At 36.9% G+C, this 12,712-nt stretch overlaps 1 protein-coding gene across 7 annotated transcripts in view; it reads right to left on the reverse strand.

The window, feature by feature from the left end:
- abcc9 (ATP-binding cassette, sub-family C (CFTR/MRP), member 9) overlaps positions 1–12,712 on the reverse strand; it is a 254,037-nt gene that overhangs the window by 192,487 nt on the left and 48,838 nt on the right. For 6 of the 7 annotated variants that reach the window (XM_051923339.1, XM_051923323.1, XM_051923326.1 and 3 more), the window contains 3 exons: positions 4,905–5,071; positions 2,726–2,968; positions 1,753–1,950 (listed from right to left, as the gene is read on the reverse strand). In XM_051923339.1, coding sequence (XP_051779299.1) covers positions 1,753–1,950; positions 2,726–2,968; positions 4,905–5,071 — 608 coding nt within the window. The remainder of the gene's footprint in view (positions 1–1,752; positions 1,951–2,725; positions 2,969–4,904; positions 5,072–12,712) is intronic. The other variant, XM_051923336.1, reaches the window with a different exon arrangement.

Raw genomic sequence — 12,712 nt, forward strand, 5'->3', positions numbered from 1 at the left:
GAAGAAACCCCCTGATTCTAAGGCTTCCAAATCAGTGGAGCACCATATACAGACATGCACAGACGGTTCTAAATTTCTAGATGTTAAGAAAGTAAGAGCAGTAGTGTACATTCCTCAATTCAATATAAACATCATGAAGAGATGTTCAGACCATTTTTCAGTCTTTTCAGAGGAATTAATGGCTATAATTTTGTTAGTTTGGGTACAGGAAATAAGACAAAGTGGGAATTTGTTCAGATTCAGAGGTTGCTTAATTATCAATCTAAAATGAAGATAGTAAATTGAGACCTGATATGATTATGGAAAACCTGGATATATTTTGGGCTCTATACAACCTGGGTATTACAGTAGGTTTTTGTTGGCTCCAGCCCATGTAGGTATAGTGGGAATTGAAGTGGTTAATAAATTCTCTAAGAAAGGTTCAAGTAAAACACCTATAGATATCAGAGTGGCACTAAGTTTAAGTGAAATAAAAAGTCTCTGTAAAAAGAAAATTGGAAGATTATAGCAAGAAAGGTGGAAATTGGGAAATACAGCTAGGCATCTATTCCATATTCAAAATTCAGTTTATGGGAATATCTTTACCTAGAAGCACAGAAGGGATGATATTGCTATAAACTGATTAAGAATGTGTCACTGTGGTTTAAATGGCAATCTAAAATTAACGTGGAAGACATCAGATAAGAACTGTAAGGAATGTTTAACAACAGAATCCATTGTACATGTTTTATTGCAGTGTAAAAATATGAAACAGAGAGAATCTGGCTGAAAAAGCAGTTAATGTGTTTAGGTATCCAAGACCTAAGTTTAAAAAATATATTAGGAAAGTCGAATAAAAGAGAAGAGAGATACAATAAAGTATTAAAATGTTTTAAACTGTCAGGATTATATAAATGGATTTAAGGAGTATTAACTCCTCCAATACAGAAGACGACATTAATGCACCACAGAGTGTAAAAACTGCCAATTAAAAAGAAGAAGAAATCCATGGAGCTCCTCACAAAGAGACACCATCTTCTCCCTTGATAAAGTGGTAAAACAACAGGTAAGTAACTGTAAGTAACCTTTACCTCTATGAATATTATACTTTCATGATAAGCTATAAATAATTCTATCATCACTTTTAATTTCATATTCAACCAGATCTCGGCTTATCCTACTCCATTGTGAAGACTAAAGTACTAAAAATAAAAATTAAAAAATCTTATTCTTAATCACTTGTGCTCCATTATAATTACCTTTATCTTTCCTTATATTTTTGTGTATAGTGTTTTGATGGCTACATTCCACAGTTCTTCCATCTATTTTCCTACCCCAGTAAACATCAAGCGCAAGACAGGAAAAATCTCTGAACAAGTAATCAGTCCATCACAGAGTGAAAACACACATATCTGGGCCAAATTAGAATCACCAAACCACATAGATCGCATGTCCTTGGACTTTGGAAGGAAATTTATGTTGGGCATATGGCGAACATGCAAACTCCACACAGGGAATACCCTGGGTTTGAACCCCAGTCTTATCGTTTGCATCACAGCAGTGCCACCACTGTCACACACAATGCACAATTAACAATTACATTGGTCATTTATATCATTAAATGTCTGAATATCAAAAGCTTAAAAGGGCAATTCTTTATATATGCAGACAAAGTAAAAAATATATATTTAAAATATTCAATAGCATTACAACAGTACTCTCCATCCACTAATGCCCTCACATGTTTGATCTATCTTTAACAGCTTGACTTACATCAGGTGGGCTTGTTTTGCAGGAGTTGCTCTGATCACCCAGTCGCATTACAATGCCTGAGATACACAGTGGTCCAGCAAAACCCAGAAGATCAGCCAAATACCGAAATGTGCTGCTTAGGAGGATTGGCTGTCCAAAAGCCCGATACATTGACTTCCAGATGGAGGGGGCTTTATCAGGGTCATCTGCTAACTTCTTCTAAAAAACAAAAAAGGAAGCAAGGAACATCATAACATTGCATGAAGCACAAGTACAGCATTAATTTATTTAACTTACAATTTATGTGTATCAACTTCATGGACATTCCTTTTTAGTTTAGTTTTTACTCACGTTTATTTATCTCTAAATTATTTGATTTTAAATGTTTCGAGATATTGTTCATCATTATTTAGGAAGAGTTGCAGTTACAACTCATATAGAGATATAGATATATTCCTCTTTTTGCACACATTTTTACTTATTTTAGCCTGTTGCCTTCCATTTCGTAATATGAGAAATTTTTAAATACCTTCCAGTAATTTTAATATACAGAAAGATATACTTCATTTTTTATATACTTCATTTTCATTAATTTTAGCACACATCTTTAACATATTTTTGTTATGAGTGGTAACAGTATATGTTTTCTGAAACTAAAAGTCAGAACAATCTGTAGGTTAACTTTGATAATGAATTTTACTATTTCATAAATATATCAATGAAAATGAATGAACCTTGTGCTACTCAGGAATATCTGTCCAATTATGGTGGGCATCCTTTGGTATATTTAGCTGATGCTTTTAGATATTTCTACAAGTTGAACACTGCCTGCTACAGTTACTTGCTACTGGACAGTAGGAGGCAATGGAAAGGCAGCCTTGTGGTTTACAATCCAGTTCCTTAGCCACTAGGCCCTACACACAACTCCTTAGCCAATAAGCCCCACAGAGAACTCGATAAACCTCTGAGATTCCCCCAAATAAGCCTTACAAACCCTTTGCTCCTCATACGTTTCCTTCAGCCTTATGTAATTCGTCAAGGCTCTCATTGCAATGGGAAGTTTGCCAATCTTTTTCAAGTCTATTGGTCTCTTGTGGGCACCAACAATCACATGGTTCATCCACCAGTAGGTAGCTTTGGAGAGTAAGTTTACAAATGGCTGCAGAAACCGCACACCAAGGTCTTGCAGGTCTTCTGGGGGCTTCACCTTCTGTGGGCTTGTGAAAAACACATACTTCTGTAGAAGGAAAAAATATATTTTAGCATCAAGAGGTAAGACTGAAAAGCTACAAGGGAAGAAGAGTTTAAACCTCCAAAATTAAGATTCATGTTGTACCTGGGAATTAGTAAAGTGACAATTAGTGTTTTTCTAAACAGAGAGATCAGAGCAGGGTTTTGATTCAATAGATTGTAGAAATTTCACAAGCAAACCATGAGTAAGACTAAATCTGAACTTATGTTGTCTCTAAAAGCTCAGTCTCAAAGAGAAAACTATCACACACTTATTATTAACTCCTTCTACTCCTATATGGTAGTTAAATGACATAATCATACAGATTGCAAAAATGGAGACTTTTTATTTACTGATATGGACTTTCTTAATGCATTTAATTTTTATCTTATCTTATCTTGTTTTTTATCTTTTTTATCTTATATAGTTTTTATCTTGCTTTGCCTTTGTTTAAACTTTTTATGTTGCACTTTGAGATTTACTGCTAATGTAAAGTGCCCCTATAAATAAAATGCATTATTATTATTATTATTATTATTATTATTATTATTATTATTATTATTATTATTATTTATTTGAATGGAATTAACATCAGAATGGGAAACACATTCTGGGGCACACCTTATATTAGCAGCATATGAATGGAAACCTACATGAAGGCCAAGGAAGCAGCTGTGAAAGTAAGGAGGGAAGGAAGGAAGCAATATGCTGCCATGTGAACATGCAGAATTATTTAAAAAGTAAGAAACAACACATTTGAGTTCTTTTTCCTTTATAACATGATGAAAGCTAAACAGCCAAACAGTCTGACAACCAATAAAAGATCTTTTTCATCTTCATTATGAGATTAGTCTTCTTCTTTTTCATGTAAATTATGGTCCAGATGTATTCTTTCTACTTCTCATACAGTAAGACAAGATAGTGGATTTTCTAGCTGATTCCTTGCCTAGCGGTACCCTATGAGGTATTATGGTGCTTAGCTGACTGTTTAAAATAAGAAGCACTGAGAATAACAAATAACTTTACCACCAGTGTTTATTTTACACCACACTTTTTCAGCACTTTTCCTGAAATACTTTGCAAGCATAGATTCACACTAACATTGCTTACACATATTTTTTTTCTTCTTATATTTCCTGCATGTTATATAACTCACTTATAAAGGAGAGTAAACAGTTGCTAAGCAAAAAAGGATCATTTTCATCACTTGTTGGATAATAACAATAGTAAGCAAAAGAAGAGCGCTAGAATTTGACAAGTTCTGTCAAATATTGCAAAGAATATGGTACTAAAGTTCAAGGAATGTTCATAAGATAACAACTTGAGGAATACTCTGAGAAGACACTATCTGAAACTAAAATTAGGCATAAAGTTTTGATTTAAAGAGAAAAAGAAACATCTGTAATGCGCCTAGTCTTTAGTCAATGCAAAGTATCACACCAGGAATAGGCAGGAAGCACTGGTCAGAAAAGGTTAGACACACTCAGGAAGAATACAGTTAAGTAATAAACATATGGGACTCTATCTCTCTCCCTGTTAGATGATTAATGAATTCTAAAATGAGAAGTTTTGGGGTTTTGGTACTGCTAAGCAGAATTTAATTGAGAAAACAGATTACTGGCTAACTACTGAGAAAAAAAGAGCAGCTAGAGGAATTAAAAATACTACCCTTGTCCAGTTAGAATCTTATTTGGTTGAAATATTATTTTCTTTTGCATTTTACTGTAATTCACACTACTATAATATACATGCTTTAAAGAAAAAAACTGAAAAAAACAACCTACAGTCTGCTTAATTTTTTCCCAGGTTCACATACTATCAAAGGAGTATACCCAAGGTAAAGTACTATACTATTGAAATGTTAAAATAACAGGAAAACTGAGACACTGCAGTTCTCAGCCTGGAATTGTATGAAATGTGGTCATACATTTAACACACTTACCCTGACCCTGATCACGTTGATTTCCACTGCCATCAGTAAAGCATACAGAATGACAAGCATTGCAGTAATGCAAAAGCGAAGATGTTGTATTCCCACGCTGACCTCACTATATTTCACAAGTTTAATGGTTTTTGTGATAAATGCAAGTATCCAGTAAATAAAAAGTGCTGTGGAAAAACAAGCAAAAATTTTGAAAGTTTTTTTTTTTACCTAGATAAGGTGTGCAGTCATTTTTTTCTCAATTACCAAAAAGCATTCACCACCATACATTCAATGTATATATTTCTAAAAAAGAACACAAATTTATTGTAACCTATCTAAAGTACATTGAGATATACTGTATAAGATGTGCTCTCAAGCCTTTCCTCCAACCCAGAATGACTTTAAAGTCAGTCAGTCAGTCATTATCCAACTCGCTATATCCTAACACAGGGTCACGGGGGTCTGCTGGAGCCAATCCCAGCCAACACAGGGCACAAGGCAGGAACAAATCTCAGGCAGGGCGCCAGTATTAATCAAAAAACAAGAAGCATATCCTCAAAAACACAAGGAAGGAATAATCTGAAGAACTGGAAAGTACAAAAACAAACAAAAGTAAAAATAAATACTATTACTCCTTTGAGTCTTCTTAACCCAGGTTGTTGACCTTTTCTAACATGTGGGATGACTGTTCCATTTTCCCACAAGAAAATTATACAAAACACCTCTTATTTCATTTCTCATTCCTCTCTCCAGACCTTTGCTTTCCTTCCTCTCATCACTCAAATGCTATCATCCAGCTCTCCTATGAAATCTACCCTTCCCTATGTTCTAGTTATGAGGTTGTCTTTCTGATAAGCATTGGAACCACTTCAGCACCTCTGACTGCCCCTGAACCAGTGAGTCTTCAGTATGCAATAGATGGCCATGTCTAATGGCAGCAATCACACCGCCTGTTCTTTTAGAGAAACAACACAGACCCATACTGTATATGTTTAGTAGAGGAATCAGGTGTCCTATATCAATCCAGAGGTTTTGTTGCCTCTAGCATACCATCCTTGACTTCATAATATATTTGGCCTACAGTCTAATCACTGTTCCATGAGTAACTTCCTTGTTGTCAGTGACTTGACTTCTCCAGCAGATCATTTTTGCCTACTTAGGCTCAGGGAATATTTTTTATAGTTTTTCCAAAGAGATTACTTGTTCTTAAATTAGAGGCTTCGGTTTAGTTTTCATCCTGGAGTGTTGTTACGCGTGTATGTGTAGTTGTATTACAAGCATTAGTTTAGAAGACTATAATTCAGTTTTAGTGAATTTTGTTTTTGGTCTACAGTATGTTCTGGAGATTTTCTCCTTTTACTTTGTGCGAATTTCCCCTTGGGATTAATAAAGTATCTATCTATCTATCTATCTATCTATCTATCTATCTATCTATCTATCTATCTATCTATCTATCTATCTATCTATCTATCTATCTATCTATCTACTTTATACTGCTCAACCTTCTTGAGCAAGGCATTTTGGATTCATTACTATTTGCCAAAAAGGTATCTGAATTTTTAATATTGTTACTCCTAAAGTGTGGTTTCTTTCTATTTATTTACAGTTGACAGATTTTTCCCCTGCTTTTCCAACTACAAAAGTATGATACGACCCACACTCCATAGATTATTCTTTCCTCTTTTGACTGGAATGTGTGTAGTTCTTTTTTGATCTTCAGAAATCCTCCCTTCACAAACAATCATATTGCATAGGTCTGTCAGCCACTCAACTACAGGATCTTCGGGTGCCTTCAATATTTCTGAAATCATTCCAGCTAGGATTGTTGCATTACTTATCTTCATCTTCTTCAATGTCTTCATGACTTCCTCATTCAATTTCCCATTTCAATGTCATTTGCCAACTACTTTATGTACTTCTTCCAAGTATTCTTAATCTCGTTACTATCAATAAAATGTTCAACATTTTTAAACAATTCACACCTATTACATCCTACTTTTTTCTGTCTGCTTCAAAATTCTGAGCACATTCCACTTTTCTCCGACATACTGTATTTGTTTTCTGCCACTGCTTATAACTGCTGTTCTACTCAATTGTCTTCTCTAAACCAACATTCCACCATCATATTTACTTGTGTCTCATCAGCCCCTTTCTGCAACTGTAAACTTCCTCTGTTGTTTTCACCTACTTCTTCACTTCCCATTTACACCTGATGCTTCTGATACCTTATGTATTCTTACTATAAATATCTGAACAGTTTCACTTCTCAAATTCTCCTACTGAAGTTTTCAGGCTTTAGGTCTCAGTGCATACTGCACTCCCTCTTACTTTTCTTTATACCACTAACTGAAAGGTATCCTACAACCAGATATGTTATGATACACACTTTTATCCAGGGATCACTTACAAATTTTTCACCACTCCCCAATTGCCTCTTCTTCACAACAAACAGTCAGTTGTGATCTTGACATCTCCAAATTGAAATATCAACTTGTTTTTCTCCTTATAAAACATAGTGTTACACAGAACATTTTCAATGCATTACCAAACCTCAACATTCTTACTCGCAAATCAAATATCTGAGTTAAGTAATTATAGAAAATTACACACTCTTGGACATTTGGTTTACCCCGGTGTATATCAAAATGTTGTCTTATTCATTATCATTGCATCTTCAGCATAGGCTTAATTAGATTGACTTCTCCTCTGTGGATATGGCATTTCCTTTAATAGCAAGCCAATTTTGCTGTTTAGAACTGTAAATTTAGAATTCAAGTATGCTAAACAGTAATGATGTGCAATGAATGAACAAACTAGTTCTTTTGTACTTGTCTTGGGGCCTCATTCAATGCTCACTTTGAGATGCATAAAAACTAAACTTCATGTAAAGCCACACAAATTTTCACAGCAGCCTCACACTGTGTGTACACAAGTTTCTGCTTGGTTTTGCAAACTTGCAGCACACAGCATCAAAACAGTGCTACTGTTTCTGTGTGGTGTTTCTTTCTTTTGTAGATTTGCATCAATCACTGAGGATTTATCAAATACACTGAAATTAATTGCATATCATTTATAAATTTCATTCACTTGATTGTAATCATTCTGTAACAATACAATGGTGCACAGAATGGCCAAACTGTTCCAACTTCCACAGCTGCTTTAGCATTGTTAGAAGACATCACAAACAGAACAATTAGAAGAGAGCGCATATTTATAGATGATGATGACTGGCTTCTAAGTTCATTTTGATTACAAGAGCTATTCCTCTTGGAGCTGTGTGCTGAAATGGCACCAGCTTTAAAAAGGCAGACTTCGAAGAATTGTGCTCTACCTGCTACTTTGCAAGTTTTGTCCACTGTCAGGTTTTTAGCCACAGGAGCTTTTCAACATGACCAATCATGTATTTCATAAACCTCATTGAGTCACGCAATGCCAGTTGTATTGGATGATATTATCCACTTGTCATCCAGATATATAAGATTTCAATTACACTGTGGTGGAACTGGGAAACATCAAAGTGCAATTTGCAGCAACTTACAGTTTTCCAAATGTAACCGGAGTGGTCAACTGCATGTACATTACTATTGCAATGATGCTGGACAAGTTAGGCAGGGATGAATCACCAAAGCAATGAGCTAGCATTACATCATCTATAGCAGGAGAGCCTATAAAAACAGCAGCTCAACACAGTTGTAAGTGCTTTTTCAACTACAGTGATCCCCCGCCTATCACGGAAGTTACGATCCAGACCTATCAGCGGTTGGTGAAAATCCGCGATATAGAAAGACCATATAAATAAACATTTTTTTTATAGTTCAAGCCTTAAAATACCCCTCCCACATGCTTTAAACACATGTAAACTTATTAAAACACACTTTGTAAACACATATGATATGTGGATGTCGGGCTAAGGATATAAGTAATAGCTCTCTATTATAAAAAAATCTTCGCAGGGAGACCAGGGAGACGAGGCTTGATCTTCTCAGAAGACAATTTGACATCCCGCGAGAGACATTTTAATGGTCACGCAAGACAATGAAGTGAGACAGAAGGACAGCTGCTGTACAGGCTTTTAAATGATCGACATGCAGAGCGAAAAGCAGAACAGGCATCTTGGCAGAAGCAGCGAAAAGCCAGTAGCTGATCCGTCCACTTCTACTTAGAGTGAGTTCAGCTCCCCCCCTTCACAACGCAAGCGGGAGAGACGCAAAGTGGCAGGAGTACAGCGTGCCTCCAGGGGGGTTGAGCGAAGCGATCGAGACTAGATCATCTCAGAGAGACATTTTGACGACACGCAAGACTAGACATTACAACCTTAGGAAGCAAAACCCATGAGACGGTGACCTTTGCACGTCACGCCCTACTTACAAACAATTTAAAACAAGTTCACTGACATCTAACCTAGAAGTTGTTGGACTGCTTTTGGCAGAAAACTTCAGGTGATCCCAGCTCTTAAAACAATGACAAGCAGAACACGCAGCTTGCCAGCAGCAGCTGCAGCAAGCCAGTGTGCATTCAGCCCTTACACCCCCCTCCCCCCCAACTCATCCTCCTCCTTCAGAATGCAGAGATGCGAAGTGGCAAAAGGACAGCTGCTGTACAGGCTTTTAAGTGATTGACGCAAAGCGCGACAAGCACAACACACAGCTGGCCAGCAGCAGCAGCAAGACACCAGCTGAACCGATTGCATCTCTTTAGCGTGTGTTCAGACCCCCCCCCCTTCACAACACGAGCAGCATTATAAGTAACGCGAGAAAGAGATTTAACCACGCCCGGGGCAGGAAATAAAGGACAAATATTGTTTTTACAAAAGTTTTAAAGTAAAAATGAAAATAATGCATATGTAACAATTCCCATGAAAATAACAATCTCTTTAAATTGTTTATCCGGTAAACCAAATCCAGAGGTGGGCAAGCGAAGCGAGCAGGGGGCAGAGCCCCCTAGTAATAATAATAATATTAATAAATCCGCAATGTAGCAGGGGCGTGATAGCTGAACCGCGATGTAGTGGGGGATCATTGTAGTGCGGAAAAAGGCAAGCAGTCCTTTTAAGGATAGTGACTCATCTCAAAGAGCCATGTAAGGAGCGGAGAATCTATCAGTTGAGGCGCTTGGTGTTGATGCTACACTATAAAGGCACCTTCAGCGAATAAATTTGCTTACACAAATAGAAAGCATTTCCACTCTATTAATGTGCTGCTCTATGGTCCACAGAAAGTGTGATGCATTGTGCTGGCATGTAGCGTGCTGCATAATGTGGCACACAATCGTGGCCTGCCTGTACTTGAAGAGATGCAGTATGATGAACCTGACCCTGACCCACCAAATGATCAGCCAAATAGAACAGAGTTATAACTTTGTCTGAAAGTAATTAGTAAAATGTAAAAATAGGTAATCGGTTGCAGTATTTATTTTTTAACCAAATCATTTAATTTGTGGTCAGTATCATATAGTACATTCCTTATATTCCTTAGTTCATTGGTCACATCTCTTACAGCATCCACTACTGTATTTTGTGACTCCAGAACAGCGTTTGTCAGCACACAGCCAGATGGTCACCCAGTGGTTTCTGAGACAAAGGTGTGTGCACAGCCAGCTCCCAAAGATGTGCTGGGCACAGCAGCACCACCACCGCCTGGAGTTGCGTCCTTGGCATGAGGGTCAGCTGTTGTAATATTGTTTGAAATAGAATCAACAGATGGCTGGCTGTGACTTGCCTTTTCAAGTCGACTTTGATATCTGAGCACTTTTTTATTTCAGGCACAGTGTGACTTTCTGAACTTGAACTTTCGAGTGTCTCCACCACGCTGTATCACTCCATCAATTTCCTTTTGTTGCTTATGCCTCTGTTTAAGCTAACAAATAGTACGTTTTTCCTTCCATCCACTTTGCATTTGCTGAAATTCTTCTTATTTCCACATGCTTTTGTCGTTGTCTTTTAACAAAACACTGAACGGAAGGGGCTATTTATATTGATATGCATATTCAAATAGGTGAAATTCTGGAAGGAGTCAGGGTGGGGCTGTAGGCACATGCATGTACAATAAATTTCACATTTTGGGATTTATAAAGGGGAAATGCATGGAACTTGACATACGCACAACTTTATGCATCTGCATTTTTTTGTGCGTACGCACAATTACAGTTTTTTCCGTAAGCTATATTTTAGTGTGAATTCTATGCACAATGTTATACATGAGGCCCTTGGTCTCTGAACAAATGTACTGGTACAATGACATTGAACAAATCTTTTTCAGTTTTATATTGCATTCTGCGACAGTCCAGAGCTATCATCTTAACTTCACTTTAATGGCTGCTGTCTTCAGGAAATAGCCTATCAATAAACTGTTTCTGAAAAATGGTCATGAAGACAACTAGCCAATGACTGACTTGGTAGATGACACCAAGCACCTCCCATTGATCGGTTCACGCTTATTGAGTGACTATGACCGTCTCAGTGCACTGACTGATTGAATGAACCAGTATGCCCCTATTGATCTGAAAAACCTTTGCAAGTGTGTTCATGAATTTCAGATAACAAACTCGCATTACGGTACACTGAACTAGTTCAGTACTAAATGGAGAAAAGAACTGCAGAAAAGAGACTTGTAGTACAATGAACCTAAGTTCAGTTCACTGATGATATATGTATGGGAGAGTGCATCAGAACGGATGGGATATAAAAGAAGGAAATTACAGAAGATTAATCCACAACTAAAATCAATTTTATTTAGTACCCAGGGGGTTCCCCCAGCTCGCTTCGCTCGCCAACCCCCCGCTCGTTTCACATGCCAGCCACTTTGCGTCTCTGCCATTCGCGTGTGAAGAGGGAGGCTGCTGCTGCCGTGCTGCGTGATCTGCATCTCGTGCGGCACCTCAAACATTTAAAAGCCTGTACAGTAGCTGTCCTACTCATTGTCTTTTATTTCCGGCCCCGGGCGTGGTTAAATCTTTTGGCACAAAGTCCCGTCTCGCTAGACGTGAGTTCTTGATATTTTTCAGTTTATAATTTAAAAACGGAATAAGAATCTGAAAATCTAACAACATCACTTTAAAGTTCAATAAATTCTGAAAGGAATAATTCCAAACATAGTTATTTGGGGTTTAAAATAAGCCCGATTTAAAGCGTGACAAAAAAGTGACATAAAAACATCACCATTGCACTTTCATGCTTAGGATTTTATATATAGAGAGAGAGAGTAGATAAAAAATGTAAGTACTTACATGTTGTGTTTCTTTCAACATAGGCTATAAAAATATTTGCTTATTTGATTATTATTATGTGTGAATTATTTATTTTGTTACTTGCCTTTTATATTGTTTATATTGTTTGGTAGTCAAGATTGTTACAGGTTTGTAGATTTTCAACTATAATATACTGCAGCTTGTTGTTTTTGAAGTGGACAAATCAGTGATTCAAAGATTCAAATCATTTTGGTGAACTGAAGGAAATGAATCAAATCACTAAAATGAATCGTTTTGCAAATCTCTACCTGGCAGGACAAAAACATATTCATTCATTTTTATTAAACTGATAATAATCATAAGATAAGAAAACAGAGTCAGTAGTGAATACTTAAAAACCTAGTCACAGTACCTGCCAAAGACAGGCAATAGAATAGTTAACAAATTTGTCTCTTGCCCTATGTGTATCTTCAGTGTGTTTCCTCTGTATTTGTGTGTGTTTGAACATCTCTTCCTTGGCATTCCCTCTCTCAAGCATTTTCCCATAAAGTCTGGTTCTACCACTTTCATTATTTTTGAGGCGCCTTTCTAACCTTCTATCCAGTGTTATACTTTCAGTCCTTAAAGGTGACTCTGTCAGT

Source organism: Erpetoichthys calabaricus, chromosome 1 (assembly GCF_900747795.2).
Source record: "Erpetoichthys calabaricus chromosome 1, fErpCal1.3, whole genome shotgun sequence".
NCBI classification, from domain to species: Eukaryota; Metazoa; Chordata; class Cladistia; order Polypteriformes; family Polypteridae; genus Erpetoichthys; species Erpetoichthys calabaricus.